This window comes from Myotis yumanensis, unplaced genomic scaffold, assembly GCF_028538775.1.
Source record: "Myotis yumanensis isolate MYYU_CA2020_CCGP unplaced genomic scaffold, mMyoYum1.0.hap1 SCAF_4, whole genome shotgun sequence".
Lineage (NCBI taxonomy): Eukaryota > Metazoa > Chordata > Mammalia > Chiroptera > Vespertilionidae > Myotis > Myotis yumanensis.
The window spans coordinates 44,138,714-44,162,522 of NW_027223755.1; the positions used below are offsets into that span (position 1 = coordinate 44,138,714).

The window sequence follows — 23,809 nt, forward strand, 5'->3', positions numbered from 1 at the left end:
TATTTTTTCTTTCTTTCTGAGGTATGTGTCCAGATGGTCCCACTGTCAGTCCCCGGGTCCTCGGGCTCCGGGCGGTCACTGAGCCGTTTGCAGAGCGCGGTCAGCCGGCCGGTTCCGCCGGCTCTTCGGACAGACGCACGGGCCGCCCGTCCTGGCGCTGCCCGCTCTTCCATGGCCGCCCTCTACTTCCCGGACATTCGGCTATTTTTGGAGGGGAGTGTGCGGAGGCCTGGGGCGCGGGCACCGCTCCCCTGCTGTCGGCCGCCTTGGTGTTGCGCACAGGGGACGGCGCCCTCGGGTTCCCGGGGGGACTTGGCGGCGGCGGTCGCGGGCAGCGCGGAGGTCACCCCCACCGGCTCCCCCGGTGCCAAGGGTCCCCCGGCGGCTGCGGCGAGGAGGCCCCGCGGCGCGCGGGAGGCGCAGCGCGCATGCTCCCGCCCGGTCGCCCGCGGCGGTGGCGGTGGTGGCGGCGGAGGGAGGGCGGGCTCGGCACCTCCCCCGGTGAGCCTCCCTCCCCGTTGGCTCGGCTCCGCCGCCGCCACCCCAGCGGCTCCCGGGGCCCGGCCCGCTCCTCCCCGAGGCGGCCGGCGGGCGGCTGCCCGCGCGGCGCTGGGTCCTGCGCCCGCTCCCCTCCCCCCGCCCGCGGCCCCGCCCTCGAGGCCGGGCGGCGGGTCGGGCCGGCGGAGCGGGTGAGTGTCCCACAGCCCCTGCCGGCGCCGCTGCCCGCCACGGCCTCCCGCCGGCCCTCGCTCCGCTCCCGGCACCGGGAGGAAGGCGGGGGCGGGGGGCGGGTACGGCCCGGCCCGGAACAAAAGGCCGGGAAGGGCTCCCGGCGGCCCCACGCAGGCCTGTCCCGCAGCTCGGGGCGCAGCTGCGGGGGAGGGTCCGTGCCTCCCGCTCCGGGGCGCGCTCCGCCGCGCAGGCCTGGCCCGGCCGCGGCCGCGGGGAGCTGCCGCCCGCGGTGAAAGCCCGCGCGGGGCCGGCAGGTCTCCCGTGCAGCCCTGGAACCGGCATCCATTGCACTGGAACCGGCATCCATTGCACTGCGGGCCGTGACGGGCCGCGGAGCTGGAAGGGGTGTCAGAGTCACCATCCGGAGCAATACTTTATCACCGATGTTTTTCCTCCCAAGAAACCTCGCTCCTCGTGGTATCTGAAACCGCCATGGGGGAGCGGGATGTAGAAATAGTTAACTGATCCATAGGAACACTTGTTATGCTAAAAATTAAAAACATTTCAGGAAAGGCAAAGGAATAGCTACATGTCTTTTCCAAGTCAAAATGGAGTCTTGTCTAACAGAACCACCTGAGGATGAGTTAGGTATCTAGGGAACTATGCTTTCACTTGAAGTAACCATTTTTTTTTCTGTTACTCCTCACCTGAGGATATTTTTTTCCATTGCTTTTCAGAGAGAGTAGAAGGGAGGGAGGAAGGGGGGCGGGAGAGCGAGAGCGAGCTATCCATGTGAGTCGGACTGGCTGCCTCCCACACACTCCAACCAGTAACCAGGTACATGCCCTTGACCGGGAATTGAACCCTCGACTCTAGTGTGCAGAGGCTCTAACCACTGAGCCAAGGCTTGACATAATATTGATTAGGGCCCAGACTGTGGAATTACATTGGGGGGTGGGGGGGGGGGGTATAATTGAGATGCAAATTATTTCTGATTGGGAGAAAAAATGTGATTTTATTACAAGATTTTGTAATAATTTTTACCATTCAGCTTGTTCCTTCATTGTAAATTCAATAAATCTTTACCATAGGTTCACTTTATTTTTATGAATCATGTTTCTAAGTTGTTGTTTTTTAAAAAAAAATGCAGTTTGACAATGGCTTCCACTCCTTAGTGGCAAAAGCTTAAGTTTGTGCTTTGCAGGATCGGAAAACATAGGCCCTGTGTAGGACTAACTACGTCATAGGACCCTTCCTGCCTCTGCAGGGTCAAATATGGACAAGAGCAAACATTTACAAAATGAAAACTTGACAAAAAATGTTGAGTATGGAGAAACCCACATTAAAGTCTTGCAATGACAAGGTTTAAGAATTGTTATTGATAGTTTAATGGAGGAAACGAGTGGGAACAGTTCCCAATAGTTCTGAACTGGGTTCATTTGGCTACAGACTGTTACAAGATTATGTCACCTCCCGCTTTTCTCTTCTCCCCACTTCCCTTTCCTCTTTGTTTAGGATAAGGTTTACTGAGATTTAGCTACAGGATGAGGCATTCAAACTGGGCATAATGTTTTGTGACAAATTATAAATTGATAGCAATTCCTACTGCTTGTACATTTCAGAGAAAGATAGCAACCCCTTAGGGAGATCAAGTAGGGTAAAGTTCATATAAGTAGATTATTTAAGACTGGGTTTGATTTGATTACGAATATCTTTGAAGTCTAGAGATGTGTTTTGGGACTGTAGAGGTAGTGTTGGAGTCATACATATAGTCAGAGTACCATACAAACAAAATGCCAGGGAAATTATTTGGTGTTTATCCCTTGAAAACAGATGTATGTCTTCAGGTGCCAAGCAGGCTGAGTGTAAAACGATTGAATAGTAGAGGAATGGAGAATAAACCCCTACTTCAGAGCATCCAGATTAGGGAAAGGTTGCTGAACAGCTATGCAGAATCAGAGTCTCCAATACTGTACCTGGCACCCCAGGCCCTGAAGTGCTCGATCTCCTACAGGACCCAGGAAGAGAATTTACTAATATGAAATTATCACTGACATGTAATAGCTTTCAGAGAAAACTCTTTTATTGTCTCTTCTGAGCTCAAGAACCTACAATAGTTTCCTGCCCATTACTTAAATGAAATCTCTTTAGAGTTTTCATGCTATTTATAAATTGCCTTCCTCCTCCACAATTTTCTTGTATTCCATAATCTATACTCCCCAGTTACACTGTTTACTTGTCTACTCTGCCTCATTTCAACCTGTTCCTAGGTTCACTGCCCATTCCTACTCCACTAATCCTCCTCATCCCTTTATGTATTGTGTCTTTCAGTATCGTCTTATAATGCAAGGATTATCTGAAATATAACTCCTCTAGGGCCCAGGCTCTGGTTCCAGACTGCCTTAGGTCAAATTGCCACATTAAAAAAAAAATTATATATATATATTTATTTATTTACTGATTTCAGAGGGAAAGGGAGAGGGAGAGAGAGATAGAAACATCAATGATGAGAGAGAATCATTGATTGGCTGCCTCCTGCATGCCCCCCACAGGGGAGCATACCCTGACCTGGGCATACCCTGATCTGGAATCAAATCCTAACCTCCTGGTTCATAGGTCAACACTCAGCCATTGAGCCACACTGGCCAGGCCAAATTGCCACATTTAACTGCTGGAGTTGGTACCCTCTTCCTAATTGGAGCTCTAGCTGCAGAGGTCTAGCTGCAAGTTCAGCTACCAGTAAAAATCCTTTAATTCCAGTCCAGGTACAATCTAATTTAAACTTTGACTTGCTTTATATGTTTCAGTGGGAAGGCAAGGAGGGAACACTGAGCCTGCTGTTCAGCTGCTGTCATGACTGAGCACACGTCCTCTCTTTTGCTGCTTTCTTATTTATTAGACTAGAGGCCCGGTGCACAAAATTCATGCACGTGGCGGTGGGGGTCCCTCAGTCCGGCCGGTAATGATGCAAGCATTCCCCCCACCCCCGACCGCTCTGTGCCCACTGCCCAGAGACCCTCCGCGGCCAGGGTGGAATACTTGCCTCGTCGCTGTGGCAACGAAGCAAGCATTCCGCCAGGCCACTCACGCTGCCCGCTCTCAGTGGCCCCCATGCCGGGACTGGGGGACTCCGGTGGGGCTGAGAGGACTGGGCGCCTCCATCTTGTGGCTATGGGAGCCATCATGTTTGTGATGGAGTGACGGTTAATTTGCATATTACCCTTTTATTAGCTAGGATTACCTGGGCCATGCCTGCTGTGCCCCACCTAGGCCTTTCACTAGCTTCATCAAAATGATCCATTGTTTTTCTCAGTTTTCTAGCATTATTCGTCCTCAAAAGTATATCTGATGCTAATTATAAATGTTTATTTAGGGCCTTCAAAATCAGGTAATCCTGATCGGGGCCTAGGATTCCACATAAAAATTTGTACCCTGGGTGCCTCTTGGCTGTCTAATATTTGAGGACCATTGCCCAAAGACCCTATGAGGTAAGTGATTAACTAATTAAATGAATTCCAGCCAAATTCTCTTAAAGGCAATGGGTTGAGTTTACCTTCCAGCTAGTAATTGTGTGCTTTGTTAGGTAAGAATCTAAATCTAAAGTTATAATAATGTAAAATTGTGGCAGGGAGGGACAAGTACAGAGGAAGTGGCTTACTTATATTAGTTAAAAATGATTTTTAATGTGTAAAAGTATCATAGTATGTTCAGTGATAATCACATTTTTATAAATGATCTTAAGTTCTGGGGAAATTTAGTTCTATTTCTTAAAGTGTTTTAATCTCATTATGACTCTGATACACATTGATTTATGGACTCATCAAAAGAAATGTCTCCAACCAAAAAAAAAGTATCAGTTTTCCACACATTAGATTAAAAATCACATAAAAAATGTGGAACATGGTAGTGAAAAAAGCTGTTTTTAATTAAAAAGGATCATTTGAACAATGATTATACACCATGTTAGAATTTACTGGGGCTGCTTTTCTGAAAAGATATATTTAATAGCAGCAGAATAAGCTTCTTCACACTGTCTAGTGTTAGGGCTAACCAGTATTTTAGAAAGACTGCTTTCAGTTGATGGGGAAAAAAATTATTTTCCTAATCTGTAGCCTCTGCTGAAGCAGTTAAAGAAAGGTTTTGATTAGTTAAGCTTAAAAAACAAAAACAAAAAACCAAAACCCAAACAGTTGTTCAGTAAGACTGAAACTCAAGCAAAATAGATGTATTAACAACTTATACTTTATGACAGGAAACAGCTCTGACTTATTTTTAACTTTTACTTATAATAAGAAATGAGAAGTTCATTGTTTAGGATGAGATGAGAATTAAAATTCGCCTTTTTAACTGAAAGTTTACTTGTATTCTGTTGTCACCTCTAGTCTAAATTTAGGATAGCTTAAGTCTGGAAACATGGGCAGTTCACATCTAAGGATTTTCATCTGCAAATTAAGGATTATTTTTGCCATTATTCCTTAATAAACTGCAGTTGTGGTTATTTGCATTTTGACCATAATTTAAGCCATCTCATAATAGGAAGTTTTAGGATTCTAATTTCTGTCTCTACTAGTCTATGAACTTGGTAGAGGACTAGAGAGCATTACAACTTGAAAAGTACGTATAAAAATGTTGATCAAATTATATTTTTATGACTTGTTTATTTAAAATATGTTTTTTTAATTGATTTTCTTTAGAGAGAGAAAGGAAGGGAGAGGGAGAAAGAGAGAAATATCGATTAGTAGCCTCCTGCACCTGCCCCAACTATAGATCGAACCTGCAACCTGGACATGTGCCCCTATTGGGATCTGTACATAGGACAATGCTCAACCAACTAAGCCACATTGGCCAAGGTTATATTTTTATTTTTAATGAGGTGAAATATTCTTACTTGAGCAAAAAGACAATAATTATTCAGTAATATTTCATTATGGCACATTACAATGATTTGAATTGAGATGGATGTCATTTTAATATGGTATAGTTCCTAATTTTGTAATCAAGCCATAAGCCTGGTCCTTAGATAATTTTAAAGTATTCAAACAAATAATAATTAGTGCTTTGATGTTTACTCATCTTGCTAGTGGCAGTGCTGTTAATTAAATAAACTATGGCTATTGAGTGAAATTTTATGTTTCAACTAACATTTTGAAGAGTTTAGTAAACCTCAAGTAACTGGAGGGCTTAGGGAATGTAATGTTTTTACTTAGTTCACTTTTGTTATTAAGTGAGGGTTTGCTTGAAATTTATAAAATATTCCAAGATATATTAGTTTGTTTTCTTTATGAATTAAATGCGATTTTTCTTTGATTGAATATCTTTCAATATATGTCAGGGTCATTATATAGTTGGCAAAACTATTTCTGTCTGTACAGTTTCATCTTTCCTATTAAGGTTCTGTATCCTCTCACTGAGTGATTGAAGGTGTTTTCTGTAATCTGTGTAATGTTGATTTATAATTAATATTTTCAGCCCAGATTTATTTTTTATTTTTTCTAAGTTCCAGGTCCATGTCAGTAGGCCTGCTAGATATCATAACTTGGGTAATCCTTAGGCATTTACAAATTTATTTATTTATTTATTTACTAGAGGCCCAGTGCACAAAATCGTGTATGGGTGGGGTCCCTCAGCATGGCCTATGATCAGGACCGATTGGGGCCATCTCGCCCAGTCCCTATCAGGGCCCATTGGGGCCGGCCGACCGGGGAGACGGACCATGGGAAGTTGGCCATGGGATCACACTGACCATGAGGGGGCAGCTCCTGCATTGAGCGTCTGCCCCCTGCTGGTCACTGCACATCATAGCAACCGGTCGACTGGTCATTTGGTTGTTTAGTTGTTTAGGCTTTTATATATATAGATTGCCAGTGCACGTCTTATGTACCGGCCAGTCAGTTGGACAGTCGGATGGACATTCGGTTGGTCACTTAGTCTTTTATATATATAGATTTTTGTGAAATCTTTTTTTTTAAGTTTTATTTTTCAATTACATTTGAGATTCAATATTATTTTAAACTAGTTTTAGGTGTACAGCATAGTGGTTAGACACTTACTAGTATATAATTTACAAAGTGATTCCCCTGATAACTCAGGTACTGATCTGTCACCATACATAGTATTACAATACTAGAGGCCTGGTGCATGAAATTTGTGCATGGGGGAGGAGGGCCCTCTCAGCCCAGCCTGCACCCTCTCCAATCCAGGATCCCTCTCACAATCCAGGACTGCTGGCTCCTAACTGTTCATCTGCCTGCCTACCTGATCACCCCCAACTGCCGCCCCCCCGTGGGCCTGGTCACCCCCAATTGTCCCCTCTGTTGGCCTGGTTGCCCCCAACTGCCCCCCTCTGCCGGCCTGGTCGCCCCTCACTGCCCCCACTGCTGGCCTGGTTGCCACCAACTGTGCCCCCTGCTGGCCTGGTCACCCCTCACTGCCCCACTCTGCCGGCCTGGTCGCCCCACACAGCCTGCTGTTCAGTCATTTGGTCATCCCTCCTTAACCCCCCTGCCGGCCTGGTCGCCCCATGCAGCCTGCTGCTTAGTCGTTTGGTCATCACTCACTAACTCCCCTGCTGGCCTTGTCGCCCTACTCAGCCTGTTCGGTCGTCCATTTGGTTGTTTTGGATGTGACAGCCCCTGGCTCTTTATATATATAGTGACTGTAATATTTATGCTGCATTTTACATCTCATGACTGTTTTGTAATTACCAATTTGCACTTCTTAATCCCTTCACATTTTTCAGCCATCTCCCCTACTCTTCTTCCATATGGCAATCATCAGTTTGCTGTATTTATGAATTTGTTTCTATTTTGTTTGTTCATTTATTTTGTTCCCTTTATTTTTAACCATCACCACAATTTTATTTATTTATTTATTTTAAAAATAATTCCTTATTATTGAAAGTATTCCCTCTGAGATCCACTCTCTTCATCAGTTTATTTTGTTACTTAGATTCCACATATGAGTGCGATCATTTGATACTTGTCTTTCTCTGACTGATTTATTTTAGTTAGCATGATACTTTCCAAGTCCCTTCATGCTGTTTCAAAGGGTAAGAAATTCTTCTTTTTTATTGCTGCATCGTATTCCATGCTATAAATGTATCACAGCTTTTTTATGCACTCATCTACTGATGGGCACTGGGCTATTTCCAGATCTTAGCTATTGTAAATTGTGCTGCTATGAACATAGCGGTGCATACATTCTTTCTGATTTGGTATCACTGGCTCAAATGGCAGTTCCATATTTAATTTTTTGAGGACACTTCATATTGTTTTCCATAATGGTTGCACCAGTCTGCATTCCCACCAGCAGTGTACTAGGGTTCCCTTTTCTCCACATCCTTGCCAGCACTTGTCATTTGTTGATTTGTTGATGGTAGCCATTCTGACAGGTTTAAGGTGATACCTCATTGTCGTTTTCATTTCTGATGATCAGTGACTTTGAGCATTTTCCCATATGTCTCTTGGCCATCTGTATGTCCTCTTTGGAGAAGAGTCTGTTTAGGTCCTTTGCCCATTTTTTAATTGGATTGTTTGTCTCCCTTTTGTTAAGTTGTATGAGTTCCTTATATATTTTGGATATTAACCCTTTATCAGATATATCATTGCCAAATATGTTCTCCCATACAGTGGGCTCTGTTTTTGTTTTGTTGATGGTTTCTTTTTGCTGGGCAGAAGGTTTTTATTTTTATGTAGTCCATTTGTTTATTTTCTCCTTAGTTTCCTTTGCCTTAGGAGATGTATCAGTAAACATATTGCTATGAGAAATGTCTGAGATTTTTGCTGCCTATGGTTTCTTCTAGGATTTTTATGGTTTCCATTCTATTCTTGTGTATGGTGTGAGTTGGTGGTCTAGTTTCATTTTTTTTTTTTTTTTTTTTGCATATATCTGCCCCATTTTCCCAACACCATTTATTAAAGAGACTTTCTTGACTCCATTGTATGCTCTTGCCTCCTTTGTCAAATACTAATTGAGGGTAATGGCTTGGGTCGATTTCTGGGTTCTCTGTTCTGTTCCATTGATCTATAGACCTGTTCCTGTGCCAATACTAGGCTGTTTTGATTATGGTGGCTTTGTAGTATAACTTGAAATCTGGTATTGTGATTCTTCCAACTTTTTTTTTCCTCAAAATTGCTCAGCTATTTGGGATCTTTTTTGATTCCATATAAATTTTTGGAGTATTTGTTCTAGCTCTGTAAATTATGCCATTGGTATTTTAATAGGGATTACATTGAATCTGTAGATTGCCTTGGATAGTATGGACATTTTAATGATGTTGATCCTACCATGAACATGGTATATTCTTCCACTTATTTATATCTTCTTCTATCTCTTTTTTTCAATGTTCTGTAGTTTTCTGCGTACAGGTCTTTTGCCTCCTTGATTAAATTTATTCCTAAGTATCCTAATTTTTAGTTGCAATGGTAAATGGGATTGTTTGTTTAGTTTCTCTTTCTGAGAATTCATTATTGGTGTATAAAAAAGCCATCATTTTTTGGGTGTTGATTTGAATCCTGCTACATTGCCAAATTCATTTATTAGATCTGTTTTTTTGGTGGAGCCTTTAGGGGTTTCTATGTACAATATCATGTCATCTATGAATAATGAGAATTTTACTTCCTCCTTTTGAATTTGGATGCCTTTTATTTCTTCTTGTCTGATTGCTATGGCTAGCACTTTCAGTACTATGTTGAATAAGTGTGGTGAAAGCAGACATCCACATCTTGTTCCTGTTGTTAGGGCAAATGCTTTTAGTTTTTGCCCACTGAGTATAATATTGGCTGTAGGTTTGTCATATATGACCTTTATCATGTTGAGATATGCTCCCTCTTTTCCCACTTTGCTGAGAGTTTTTATCAAAAATGGGTATTGGATTTTGTCAAATGCTTTTTCTGCATCTATTGATACGATCATGTCATTTTTGTCTTTCAAGTTGTTTATGTGATGTATCAAGTTTATTGATTTGCGGATATTGTACCAGTCTTACATCCCTGGAATAAATCCCTCTTGGTCATGGTGTATGATCTTTTTAATATATTGCTGGATCTGATTTCCTAATATTTTGTTGAGGATTTTGGCATCTATGTTCATCAGGGATATTGGCCTATAATTCTCTTTCTACTCCAGCTTGGATTGATTCCTTTAGTATTATGTAGTGACCTTTGTTGTCTCTTGTGATGGCCTTCATTTTGAAGTCTATTTTGTCAGATGTGAGTATTCCTTCTCCAGCTTTTTTTCATTTTTCATTTGCCTGAAAAAAATTTTTCCATCCCTTCACTCACATCCTGTGTGTGTGTCTTTTTTTTTCTGAGGTGGGTCTCTTGTAGACAGCATATAGTTGGGTCATGTTTTAGTATCCATTCAGCTACCCTATGTCTTTATCTGGTTTTGGAATTAGGATAATGCTGGCCTCATAAAAAGAGTTTGGAAGTGAATTTTTCTGAAACAGTTTGAGGAGTATAGGTATTAGTTCTTCTTTGAATGTTTGGTAAAACTCCCCGTGAAGCCATCTAGACCTGGGCTTTTGTTTGGTGGGAGTTTTTGTTTTGTTTTGTTTTGTTTTTAATTACTGCTTCTATCTCATCAGTTGTTATTGAACTATTCAGGTTTTCTGATTCCTCCTGATTCAGTTTTGGGAGATTATATTTTTTTGTTTGTTTGTTTTGTTTTGTTGGCATATAGTTGTTCATAGTATTTTCTTACAATCCTTTGTATTTCTGTGGTGTCAAGTGGTTACTTCTCCACTTTCATTTCGGATTTTATTTATTTGGGTTCTTTCTCTTTATTTCTTCATGAGTCTGGCTAACGATTCATCAATTTCGTTTAGCTTTTCAAAGAACCAGCTCTTGGTTTCATTGATTTTTTTGTATTGTTTTTTTAGTCTCTATGTTATTTATTAATGCTCTAATCTTTATGATTTCCTTCCTTCTACTTTGGGCTTTTCTTATTGTTCTTTTTTTAGTTCTTTAAGTAATAGGGTTAAGTAGTTTGTTGCTGATTTTTCTTGTTTTTTTAGGTATGCGTGTAGGGCTATGAACTTTCTTCTCAGGACTGCTTTGCTGTGTCCCAGAGATTTGGGGTTGTTATGTGTTCATTTTCATTTGTTTCCATGAAGTTTTTTATTTATTTCTTTATCTTGTTGGTAACTCATTCATTGTTTAATAACATGCTATTTAGCCTCCATGTATTTGAATGTTTTTGGGTGTTCTTACTGTAGTTGATATCTAATTTCATTCCACTGTGATTGATATAATTTCAATCTTCTTGAACTTGTAGAGACTTGTTTTTTGTCCTAACATGTGGTCTATCTTTGTGAATGATCCATGTGCACTTGAGAAGAATGTATATCCTGCTGCTTTGGGGTTAAATGTTCTATAAATGTCAATTCAATCCATCTGATCCAGTGTGTCCTTTAGAGTCACTGTTTTCTTGTTAAGTTTTTGTATGGAAGATCTATCCAGTGAAGTCAGCGAGGTGTTAAATTCTCCTACTACGACCATGTTGTTGTTGATCTTTCCATTAAAGTCCTCTAGAAGTTTTTTTTTTTTTTATATATTTAGGTGCTCCTATATTGGATGCATATATGTTTACCAGGGTTATAGCCTCTTGTTGGATTGATTCCTTTAGTATTATGTAGTGACCTTTGTTGTCTCTTGTGATGGCCTTCATTTTGAAGTCTATTTTGTCAGATGTGAGTATTCCTACTCCAGCTTTTTTTCATTTTTCATTTGCCTGAAAAAAATTTTTCCATCCCTTCACTCACATCCTGTGTGTGTGTCTTTTTTTTTCTGAGGTGGGTCTCTTGTAGACAGCATATAGTTGGGTCATGTTTTAGTATCCATTCAGCTACCCTATGCCTTTTGATTGGAGCATTTAATCCATTTACATTTAGGGTTATTATTGATAGGTACTTATTTATTGCTGTTTTAATTCCTAGAGAATTTGTATTTCTTCTTCTCATTACAGCAGTCCCTTTAGCATTTCTTGTAATGCTGGCTTGGTGGTGATGTACTCCTTTAGCCTTATTTTTGTCTGGGAAGCTCTTTATTTGACCATCTATTTTGAATGATAGCCTTGCTAAATATAGTGATCTTGGTTTCTATTTTGAATGATAACTTTGCTGGATATGGTGATCTTGGTTTCAGATCCTTACTTTCCATTACCTTGAGTACTTCATGTCATTCCCTTTTGGCCTGTAGAGTTTCTGATGAGAAATCAGGTGTCAGCCTTATCGGAGCTTCTTTGTAGGTAAAAGTTTGCTTTTCTCTTGCTGACTTTAAGATTCTCTCTTTGTCTTTAATTTTTGGCATTTTAGTTATGATGTATCTGGGTGTGGGCCTGTTTGGGTTCTCTTTTCCTCCTGAAATTATGTGACTTTTTCCTTTACTAGGTTAGGGAAGTTTTCTGCCATTATTTCTTCAAACACATTCTCTATCCCTTTCTGCCTCTTCTGGCACACTTGCTATTCTAATATTGTTATGTTTCATGTTGTCTCACAGCTCCCTTAAGCTGTCCTCCTGTTTTTTAATTGTTTTTTCTTTTTGGTTCTCTGATTGATTTTTTTCAACCCTATCTTCTAATTCAGTGATTCGATCTTTACCTTCCCCTAATCTGCTGTGTATTTCTTCCAATGTGTTTTTTATTTGTGTTATGTCATTCTTTATTTCTGACTGTTCTTTTTTCATAGTTACTATATCTTTTCTGTTGAGCATCTTTACCATCATTATTCTGAACTCTGTTTCAGATAAATTTTTTATCTCTGCTTCACTTATCTCTTCTTCTGGAGAATTCTCTTGTTCTTTCATTTGGGGGTTGTTTCTTTGTTTCTTCATTTTGGCTGTCTGTTTGGGTTTGTGACTATATATTAGTTAAATCCTCTATGCCTCTCAATCTCTAGTGCAGGACAGTGTCAAATGCTGTTTCAAATTAGATCAGGCAAAGACTCAAAGCCTCCAGAGACTGCCTCTGCCTACAGACTGATAGGATTCTGACTTGAATTGCCCCCAGGCAATTGTTCTCAGGTATAGCAAGAGTTTTGTTTTGTTTTTTTCCCAACAGGGTGGGGCATTTGCTTCTGCCTAGAGACTATTATTTTCAGTCTGTTAAGTGGCCTCAGGGCAAAGTGTTTTCCAATAGGGTGGATCAACTGTCTTGCCCCCACGCAAAGCAAAAGTCTGTGTGGGAAAGATGTCCTCCACTGCATGAGGGAATATCTCAGCACAGGAAACCAGGGGTTTCTGCCTTCTGAGCTCTAACCCTTGAGTCCCCAAATCCTGGCTTCTGCTGATACAACTCTAGTCCACTCTGCTCTCCCTCTGCTGGAGCACAAAGTGGGTGGCTCCACAGGCAATTTTGTGTGTTGGCCCTTTAAGAGGATGCCTAAATTTCCAGCCATCACTCCCTGGCAGATAGCAACCTCACTGCTTTTTATAGTCAGATGTTATGTGGGTACCCTTCTCAGTTCTGGTGCTCTCTGCTTGGGGGCCCAGCTTTGGGATTAGATCCCAGAGTTCTCAGGGGCAGCTGAGATATTTCTTCGGAACTTCAGTTCTGTTTGTGGGTTCCCAGCCAGCCCTTTCGCGCCTTGGCCCCTCCTACCAGTCTCTATGCTGTCTCCACTTTCAGTCCTTGGGTATCAGGGTTCTCTCCAGTGAGTCTTCCATTGATTATTCTGGAAGTTTTTCTGTATTTTAGTTGTAATTCCAGTTTGTTCATGGGAACTTGTCCGTTCAGCATCTACTTACTCTGACGCCATTTTATGTGACTCTATTTTGTTCCCTTTATTAATGGGTCTCTCTTCTGTTTTGACGTTGTTGAGTATTTGTTAGTTATTCTCTACTTCCTTGAGACTTTCATCCCTGGAATCCCTGGCACTGCCCTTGCTAGGATCTCCTCTTAATGCCTGACTCTATTTTATAGTTCTTTTGTTGGTTCCTCTTCTTCTATGGGTTCCTGAAATGCTGGTGTTCTGAAGGTTTCTTTCTGAACCCACTGTTCTTCTCACTATGCATTAAGTTTTCTACCTTTTTTGGTTAAGACCGTTAAACAACCTGTTGAAAATTGTAGAACATTTCTCCACCAAAATATAGAGCACATACATTCAAAATTTAGTATAAACTTTCATGATCCACCAGAAGCCATATTAAGAATCCGCTGTATTCATTCTAGCTGGGTTATTTCATTTGTCTCTTTTATAAGATGACTTCCAAATTTCTTAAATTGATCTTGGCTTCTCTCCATAACTTAAGATGCATATTCTTCCTGAATTCTTTCATTGCCTGGGTTCAGATCCTTTTGACCTCTCACCCAGATTACTACAACAGCTTTTAACTCTTCTCCTTGCTTTCAGGCTTGTGTCCCTCAGATCATCCTCCACAGAGCCTCTAATGATTTATTATTCTGACCTTTTCAGCTCTAAGGTCTGATTCTTTATTTTCTATGGAAATAGTCCAAACTCTTCCATGACACACACTTCCCCACCATCCCTCCTTTGTGAGGGATCCTTCTTGTGCCTACTATAATCTGTGCATATCTTCATTATCGTATAGACTTTAAATAGAAATTCTCTTTTCCAGTGCTATCAGAATTGAGAGTTGAGCAGTTAATTGAAGAAGTTGATTAAAGGTAAAGTTATCAAAAATAATACATGCAAAAAATTTTATGGATAAGCAAGGAACTTGATATAAAAGAAAATGCTAAGAAACATTTATATTACCTTCTTAATGTTTATATGCTACAGAAGAGTAGAATTTATACATTTCTGTAAAGATTCATTTATGCCAATAATGTTTTATTTTTCTTTATTCTGATGAATCTTTTATTAAATTAAAAAAGAATATTACTTACTATGTTAAAAATACATGCATACTTAAAACATTTTATTTCAACTTAAAACATATAAAGACATTAATTTGCCAATTTTTTCATATATGACCAAGGCACTTTCTTTGAGTATGGGTACTTGATTGGAATTCATTGTTCATTCTTGATTAAGCTGAACCCAGAATGCATCCTCTTGCTTTTTGGTTTACATGAAAGTTTAACTTTAAATGAAAGAACTTAAGCCACTTTTGCAGCAATTTGAGTACAGAATACTAGATTTGTATGATTTTCCCACTACCAATTTTCAGTTGAATTGTCCATATCTAGTTCAATAGTAGTATGTTTTTCTAATGAAGATTTACTTTTGTAAAGTCTTTCCAAGGCATTAAATCTTAGAAATAACAGTTGTCTTTGTTTTTAAATTACATTTTATTGGTTTGGTTAGTGTAGCATTTCATTAAAGTATAATTATAATACAAGAATGTGGTTTGTGAACATACCCTCAACTGAGGGGAGTAGAGATTGCTTCATGATCAGAATGCTGTAGATATTGGTAATTTTTATAGAGGGAAATGACATTGTGTTGATAAATATGGCAAAGTTGGTTGAATGGAGGTTGGTTATTTTTATGGTTAATCTCCCTTTATTACAATGCTAGAGCCCCGGTGCAGGAAATTCATGAACTTGGTGGGCGGGGGGGTCCCTCATCCCGGCCTGCGCCCTCTCTCAATCCAGGAGCCCCGCGATCGATCGCCCCACAGAGGGTGGCCTGGGCCTGCATCTTTGGGGTGATCGCGGAGCCTCCCCAGATGGATTGCCCTGCTGGCTGGTGGCCTGGGCCTCCCTCTGCGGGTCAATCGTGGGGCGATGGTGGAGCCCCCGACCAATTGCATCGCACCCGCCTTGGCTGGCCTGGCACCAGTGCGTGTCATAGCATGGTTGTCCGGATGGTCGTTCTGCTGTTCGGCTGTTCAGTCAATTTGCATATTACGCTTTTATTATTATAGATGAGTTCTTACAAAGCAAGAGCTATATATTTTTTCCATTTCTGTATAGCTAATACTTAATTTTTATATTGCAGTTATCATTTAGTATGGAAGAAGATGAATATTTTGGAGAAAAAACATTCCAGCATTATTGTGTAGAATTCATCAAACATTCACAGCAGATAGGTGATGGTTGGGAATGGAGAACTTCAAAGGTAAGAACAGAAAATTTTATTTCCCATTTTGAAAGAGTTTTTTTTTTAGTTCTTTTTTTGCCATGTAAACCCTTAGTAATTAAAACTAATGTATGAAGCTAGCTTGATTTACTAAAGGGCTTAAATTGAAGAATATTTTAAAACAGATGTCCATTGTATTACTTCAACTATATGTACTCATTATAATTAGGCTAATGAAGTATTATCTAGAAAAGTCTTTAGGTGACTTGCTTTAATTTAATAGATAAGAATGCTTAGCATATTAATTATCTGAATATAAACAGATGCTTCTGTGGTGCTTCAAACCATTTGTTTACACTATTAATTTTCTTAGGAAACTGTTTTTGTCCAGAGAGTGAAAAGATAATCCTGAAACCAAACCATAGTCAATCACAAAATCTGAAATATTGAAGGCTGTGCTAATTAGGATATTTTTTTGTTATGTTTCTTTATTTTTATTGGTAATAAATTGGGAATTTTTTAATAGTATAAACACATTTCAAAACATTCTTTTGGTTCTATTCAATAATAGTCAAAAGGTCTATATACTCATTTACTTTCACACATATATCTAGTAAGGTTCTCTGTCAAAAGCTTTTTCAGTTCCTTGAAAGCCCTTTCTTAGAGAATAAATTTTCTCTACTTGACACCTTATCTGATTCCTAAAAAAGTGATGAATCTCGATTCTCTGCAGAATGGCTGTGTTTCCTATCTGCAGTCTGAGAAACATGAACCGTTTTAAGCTGATTCCTATGATTCAGAACTAAGCCAGGGAAATGCAGGTCTTGATTGGGTCTAGAGCAGGGGTGGGCAAACTTTTTGACTCGAGGGCCACAGTGGGTTCTTAATCTGGACCAGAGGGCCGGAACAAAAGCATGGATGGAGTGTTTGTGTGAACTAATATAAATTCAAAGTAAACATCATTACATAAAAGGGTACGGTCTTTTTTTTTTTTTTTTAGTTTTATTCATTTCAAACGGGCCGGATCCGGCCTGCGGGCCGTAGTTTGCCCACGGCTGGTCTAGAGTATCACTGGGGAGAGAAGCCATAATTCCTTTTTGGGTTATATGTCAGCTCAGTTTTGGCAGGGTGGCTCATGGGATGGTTCAGAGGTATGGTAGAGTCCAACTCCACTATCTCAGTTAGGGACAGGACAGTCCACACACCCCTAGGGAATCTCCCGCTCTAGGATAGCACGACCTTACTGGCACCCTTTATTAATTTTTGTTCCTATTTTATAATTTTGTTTGCTATTGTGTTCGTATTTTTATTCATATTACTAGAGGCCTGGTGCACGAAATTCATGCACGGGGGTGGGGGGGTTCCCTCAGCCCGGCCTACAACCTCTCACAATCTGGGACCTCTGGCTCCTAACCGCTCGCCTGCCTGTCTGATTGCCCCTAACCACTCTGCCTGCCTGCCTGATTGCCCCTAACCACTCTGCCTGCCTGCCTGATCGCCCCTAACTGCTTGCCTGCCTGATTGCCCCTAACCTCTCGCCTGCCTGCCTGATCACCCCTAACTGCCTCTGCCTGGTGCCTGATTGCCCCTAACTGCTCACCTGCCTGCCTGATTGCCCCTAACTGCCTCTGTTTGCCTGCCTCATTACCCTTAACTGCTCGCCTGCCTGCCTAATCACCCCTAACCACTCTGCCTGTCTGACTGCCCCTAACCACTCTGCCTGCCTGCCTGATTGCCCCTAACTGCTTACCTACCTGCCTGATCGCCCCTACCACCTCTTCCTCGGCCCCTGCCTCTGCGGCTTAGTCTGTAAGGACTTCCAGAATGACATCTGGAAGGTCGTTTGGCTGTCTGGTCTAATTAGCATCTTACCTTTTTATTAGTATACATTTCTTCTATGATTATTATTGACATACTAGGGGCCCAGTGCATGAATTTGTGCACCTTAAAAGGAACTGTGGGCCACGAGGCTACGGTGGGCACAGGGCGGGTCTCAGCCCATCCTCCGCACCCCTGCCTGGTCCCTCCCACCATGGCCCCTGGTTCCCTGTCTGCTGGCAGCCCCGTTCCTGCTGCCACTGCTCCCACATGCTGACAGCGCCGGCCCTGCTCGCACCTACTGACGGAGCAGTTGGAGCTGGCTCCAGCAGCGGGTGCAAGCGGACCGACGCTGTCAGTAGGTACGAGTGGTGGCTGCTGCCCTGATTGCCCCTTAGGAGCAGGGGGAGGTGGAGAAGCCCTCAGGGGCAATCAGGGCCAGCAGCCTCCGCTCGCACCTGCTGATGGTGCTGAGTGATCAGTGCTGGCGCCAGGCACCGGCAGCGGGTGTGAGTGGGGCCGGTGCCGGCAGTAGGTGAGAGTGCCAGGCAGGACCATGGTGTGGGGAGCAAAGAATTTTCAGTAACCACCAGAGGCTCGCCCTGATGACAGTGACCAGCATCCCACGTTGGTCAGGTGCCCCTGCTCACCTGCTCCACCATCCTGCTGTGGCCGATGCCTGCCATGTACCACACTCTGCCGCCTGCTACCGACACCCGCCATATTCCCCATGCGCCCCTGGTAGTCAGCGCACGTCACAGTGACTGGTTATTTGGTTGTTTAATTGTTCGGTTGTTCTCTCGTTTGGTCTATTTGCATATTAAGGTTTTATATATAGAGAGAAAAGAACTGCTAATTTTTTTATATCAATTTAATAACTATTCAATCACTGATTTCATAATGCATAGTCTTCATAGTTTTTCAGTGATTTCCCCGTAATCTTATAGGTAGAGTGAGATCATATGCAAGTGAAATTTTTTTTACCTTATTTGTAATATTTTTCTCTATTATTTTATGAATTGGTCAGAAAATGTTAGTAGTGATAAAAGTTCTCTTTGTCTTCATCCTGATCTTAATGTTAATGTTTCTGATATATAATAATTAAATAAAATCATTGGTTGTTGGTTGTTTATTCATTTAATGAGTAAAGGTTTCAGACCCCTTTTCTTTTTAATCTTTATTGTTGAAAGTGTTACATATGTCCCTCTTTTTCCCCCATTGACCCCTTCTAGCTCACCCCTGCCCCCAACCCCAGGCCTTCACCACCCTATTGTCTGTGTCCATGGCTTATGCATATGTGCATACAAGTTCTTTGGTTGATCTCTTCCGACACACCCACCCTGTCTAAAACCCCTTTTGACCTTTAATAATCTGTGTGGTTACTCCTTGGGAACTTTCTCTTTTCACCAGGTTTCCTAAAATAAGAATTTTTCTTTTATCTTAAGCTAGAGACAGAATGATATAGATTCCTGTTACCATTTCTGTGACCTAGCAGAATGAGGAAGAGGAAGGTTAGGGAGGGAGCTGGGACTAGACTGCATTTGTGTGTGTGTATGTGTTGAGGGGAAGATCTCCTGGAGGGAAATTATATCTGTCAGTAGCTTCTTCACTAAATTTGTTGAAACTAGTTCCTCACGAACCAGTTTCCAGGATTTGTTTATATTCTTGTTTTGGCCTCTGCTTCAGGGATGGGGATGGCTATGTATAACTTCTTGTTTGCTGCCACTGTCTGCTAAGTTAGGAAAATTTCCTACCCTTTGGGGTAGGAATTGCACTTTTAATTAAGGATTGTTCTTTTTAATGTGGGGGTGAGCCCATAGATAGCATCAAAACAAAACAAAACAAAACAAAACGCTGTTGAGAGAAGATCTCTGTAGCCTTAAGGTAAGGACTGCAAAGTCAAAACTCTACGGAGAGATCAGGTGTGGTAAATAAATGGATGAAGCTGCCAGGAACGCGACAACATGGACACTGAGTCCTGTGGTCTGTGGCTGACCACAGTGCTTGGCTGTTCCAGGTTGGAAACCTGGACCCTTGGGTACCAGACCTTCCAAAAAAAAGTAAAAGGATTTGCGGGGAGAAATTTCTAAAATTTTAAATGTTGGCAAATAATTAAAAAAGATATTTTAAAAACACAGTGAGGACCAAACCCAACATGCCAGTAGTGCACAATAATGGAGGCTAATAATGCATAATAAGGAGGGCTATTTTTTTTAATAGAAGTTGATGACTTCTATTAAAAAAAATAGTCATCAACTTCTATTAAAAAAATAGCTGTATAGCTCTAACTGGTTTGGCTCAGTGGATAGAGCGTCAGCCTGTGGACTCAAGGGTCCCAGGTTCGATTCTGGTCAAGGGCATGTACCTTGATTGCGGGCACATCCCCAGTAGGGAGTGTGCAGGAGGCAGCTGATCGATGTTTCTCTCTCATCGATGTTTCTAACTCTCTACCCCTCTCCCTTCCTCTCTTTAAAAAATCAATAAAATATATTTAAAAAATAGCTGTATGGAAGTACAATTAGAAAACATTTAAATTATATAATGAATAAGTTTTGACATATGTGTAGACCTGTGAACCTTCAACACAGTCAAGAAAGTGAATATATTCATCACCCGCAAAAGGTTCCTTGTACACTTTTGTAGTCCCTCCATCTGCCCTTGGAAGTTATTTTTAAAAAGAATCTTGCTTATCCCGATATATAGAGGCTCCTTTAAAGAGTACACATATTACTACTCACATTCACGTTTGTTCATAAATCACTTTGGCAATATTCATTTTATTTTTTAATATTGAAAGAATTGCAGCAATATTTAGAGAACTGGTATAATTCAACTTTATAGATAAGACAGAACATCATTTTTCCCCTGCAAAGTTGATAAGAAAAACAGAGTGAATTAATGAAACATGTAATAATTTTAAAAAATTATAAAGAAAGCAGTTTCTAAATGTAGTCAAAACAGTTCTAATCCTTATATCTGGAGGCATGCAGAATGGGAGAAGACTTCTAAGTCATTATTTGTCAGTGGGGCTTTGATGCTGTTGGCATCTCGGCAGGACAGTTCTTGTTCTTTTACCCCCAGCATTTCCAAACTCTTCAAGTAGGTGGTATACTCTCACTGAGAGCTATTGTTTAACATGATGGTCTGTCTGAAATGAATGATTTTGGTTAAGAGCATTGGCTTCAGAGTTAGGTGTACCTGGATACAAATCCCTGTTCTAACATTTACTAGCTAAATATTGCACAAATTACTTAATGTCTCCAAACTTCATTTTTTTATCTATAAAACTAGAGGCCCAGTGCACGGATTTGTGCACATTGAAAGGAAATTAATTACAAGGTGACTGGGAGAGATGGGCCGGACACATCCTGGAGCCAACCTCCCGTAGTCCCTTCCAAGGCCGGCCGCACCTGGGGTGGCGCCGGGGCTCAGAGGGCATCTGTGGAGTGAGTGGGGTCCCTCCTTCAGGTGGGGTCCCTCGGCCTGGCCTGTGGGATTGGGCTCCCTCCTCTCTGGTTCCGGTGTGAGTCACCCAAGAACCGCCGCTGCCAAGTCACTGCAGCTCAGCACCTCCTGCATTAAGTATCTGCCCCTGGTCATCAGTGCATGTCATACCTACTGGCCGGTCGAATGGTTGGATGGTCACTTAGCCTTTCATATATATAGATAGGGATATGGATAATACCCACCTAATGAGGTTATTGTGTAGGTTAAATGAGATTTGCATTGAAAGAATTTAGCAAATAACAGTGAATAACAGTGAATGCAATTGTTTGAAACACATTACTTGATCTAATAGAAATAGTGTATAGCCAGAGAAGTATAGGTTCAGAGAGAGAGAGAGAGAGAGAGAGAGAGAGGGAGAGGGAGAGAATGGTGTTTAAGGGTCACTTGGCAATTCCATTGTCTCAGGACATTCCATGTCTACATCAGATACATAGGAATTTGCTTTATTCTTAAAGACAGATGGAATGAAGAGATTCTACCCATTTTAATGTATTAATGTAATATTGGGTCACCCTCAAAATAGGTTTTAACCTCCTAACTTTTATATATAGATATATAGAAATATATATATATACTATCTTAAAAAATCCATGAGTGAGAGAGAGAGAACATGAGAGAGAGGGAACATGAGAGAGAGAGAACTAGAACAATGTCCAAACCTAACTCATTGAACATCATTGGGAGCATCTAGGACAACAACTCCTTGTTCTGAAAATTGTTAGTCAGAAAGGAAGAAAGAAATAAAAAGCCTAATTTGATTTCAAAAAGCCTTTTTAAAGAATTTTATCTGATAAAACATAGAAAAGATGGTAGAATTTTAAAAAACACCACTTTTCAATCCCTAGTGAAATAAATTAGGCAACAATAATCGGTGGATGGAACCATTAAATGAAAGGTTGCAGAGGAGGGCTTGAGCTACTATCACCTGAACCTTGTGCTCAATCTTGGAGTTATTAAAAACAGGGCATCTGGATATTATATACTTTCTGAAGTTTTATAGCATGAATCACAGAGCATAATCTATGAAGTATTCTTGCCCAAAACGTTGAACCTGAATAGAATCAATTAAGGAACTTAAGTGATGCAGGACCCAGTTAATTGTCACCACAGGAAGCAAATAGGAAAATCTAGAAATCTAAAGGACAACTGACTCAATTTCCTTAAAAAATTAATAGTAAGATAAAGAAGTGAGGAGGAGGACTGCATCTCTATCTAGGATTAAGGACCAGGCTTTTTTTGTTTTTTGTTTTTTCAGTATTTTTTTTCTCGCTCAAGATGTTTAAGCATAGCTTCTGACCAATCATTGACCATAAAGCTATGTATAAATGTAATTTTGAGAGACAGAAGCCAGACTCAAAAGAGTACATCATTTTTAGTCATGAGCTGTGTATGCTTAGCTAAGGAACGTGAACTATATCCTAAAATAATGGAGAATCACTATAGGATTTTAACCAGGCTATAATGGATTGGAATTGCATTTTATAAGATTGCTTTGGCAGGATGGAAGGCAGATTGGCAGAAGGCAAGATTACAGACAGAAAGCAGAAATAATGGTCCGAACCAAGACAATGGCAATGGGAAAATAGGGCAGAGGATGCAGAGGGAAGCCAATTGGAGAGATTTTTAAAGGTGAAATAAACTGATAGAATGATCCATTAGGTCTAAGTATTGAGAAGAGAGGAGTAAAAGTCTTCAGGTTTATGGCCTGAGCCAGAAGGATGGTGGAGCCCTTTAGTAAAACAAAGAATTCAACTAATAGGAGGTTGAAAGATGATAAGCTCAGTTTTGATCATGTGGAGCTTGAGGTCAACAGAACTCAAATCTATGAGATTGCCTATATAATTAAACTTTGTGTAAAATCTATTGTTTAGTAAAAAAATGAGTATATGGAAATATGGGACTGTAGCAGTCCATAGACCTGGGTTCTTGCTCCAGTCCTCAATCAAATTTGGCCAAGTTCAGTTGTTACGTTGGTGCCTACATTTGTTTATTTATTTCAGTTATCTTTATACAGAATGAAGAAAATATGTCTGCTCTATATATACTTATATGAGTGTCATGAGCATAAAAAGGTGCTGCAAAACAGGAATACATGCAATTGCTGCTATAGCACTCAATTTGTTTTAGAAATTATAACCAATCCAATATGAACAAAATAAAGCCACAAATATTGAAAAAGAACCCATATTTTCATATTGTCAGATGACATGGAAAGCACCAAAGAATTAGTTTTAAAAGTACTAGAAGTACTAAGACAATTCATTTAGGTAATCAGTTACAAAATATACCTAGCAAAATAAATTTTAAAAGTGAACAGGTATTGTGTACATAAAAGAGAAGACAACATTGTAGATATGTAATTTCCCTCCAAATTTATAAATTTAAAAGAACAACTATTGAAATCTCAATTGAGAAATATAGCAACACTTGCTTATCTAATTAAGAGTACCTAAAAATTAAAGCTTACATATGAGAGAAATTCAGCAAAACAACCACAATAGTACTAGGTTAGTGTGCTTTTTTCCCATTTTTACAAACATTCATGATCATAATGATGTCTGTAGTTGGAGGCCTTCTCTTAGGCTTTGGAAATAAGCATTTTCTAAGTTCAAGCATAATATTAACTCATAATAGATCAGAACAGTTAGGCAAATTACTCAGGGAAGAGAGAGAGAGAGAGAGAGAGAGAGAGAGAGAGAGAGAGAAACATGGCTTCCCAGTCTACAAGATTAGACTGTAATCTGATGGCAACCAAAGAGAGAGTAGTCAGTGATTAAAATTTAAGAAGCCTGGTGGGTATGGGTCAGTGGTTGAGCTTTGACCTATGAG

General features: G+C 40.7%; 1 protein-coding gene across 5 annotated transcripts in view; it reads left to right on the forward strand.

Moving 5' to 3' along the window:
• Positions 1–643: 643 nt before the first annotated feature.
• The window catches only part of ATG10 (autophagy related 10), a 195,857-nt gene continuing 172,691 nt past the window's right edge, over positions 644–23,809 (forward strand). For 2 of the 5 annotated variants that reach the window (XM_070411469.1, XM_070411473.1), the window contains exons 1-2: positions 652–689; positions 15,575–15,694. In XM_070411469.1, coding sequence (XP_070267570.1) covers positions 15,587–15,694 — 108 coding nt within the window. In that variant the 5' untranslated portion in view covers positions 652–689; positions 15,575–15,586. Of the gene's footprint in view, positions 690–4,045; positions 4,161–14,246; positions 14,296–15,574; positions 15,695–23,809 lie in introns of all 5 variants that reach the window. The other 3 variants (XM_070411470.1, XM_070411471.1, XM_070411472.1) reach the window with 3 other exon arrangements.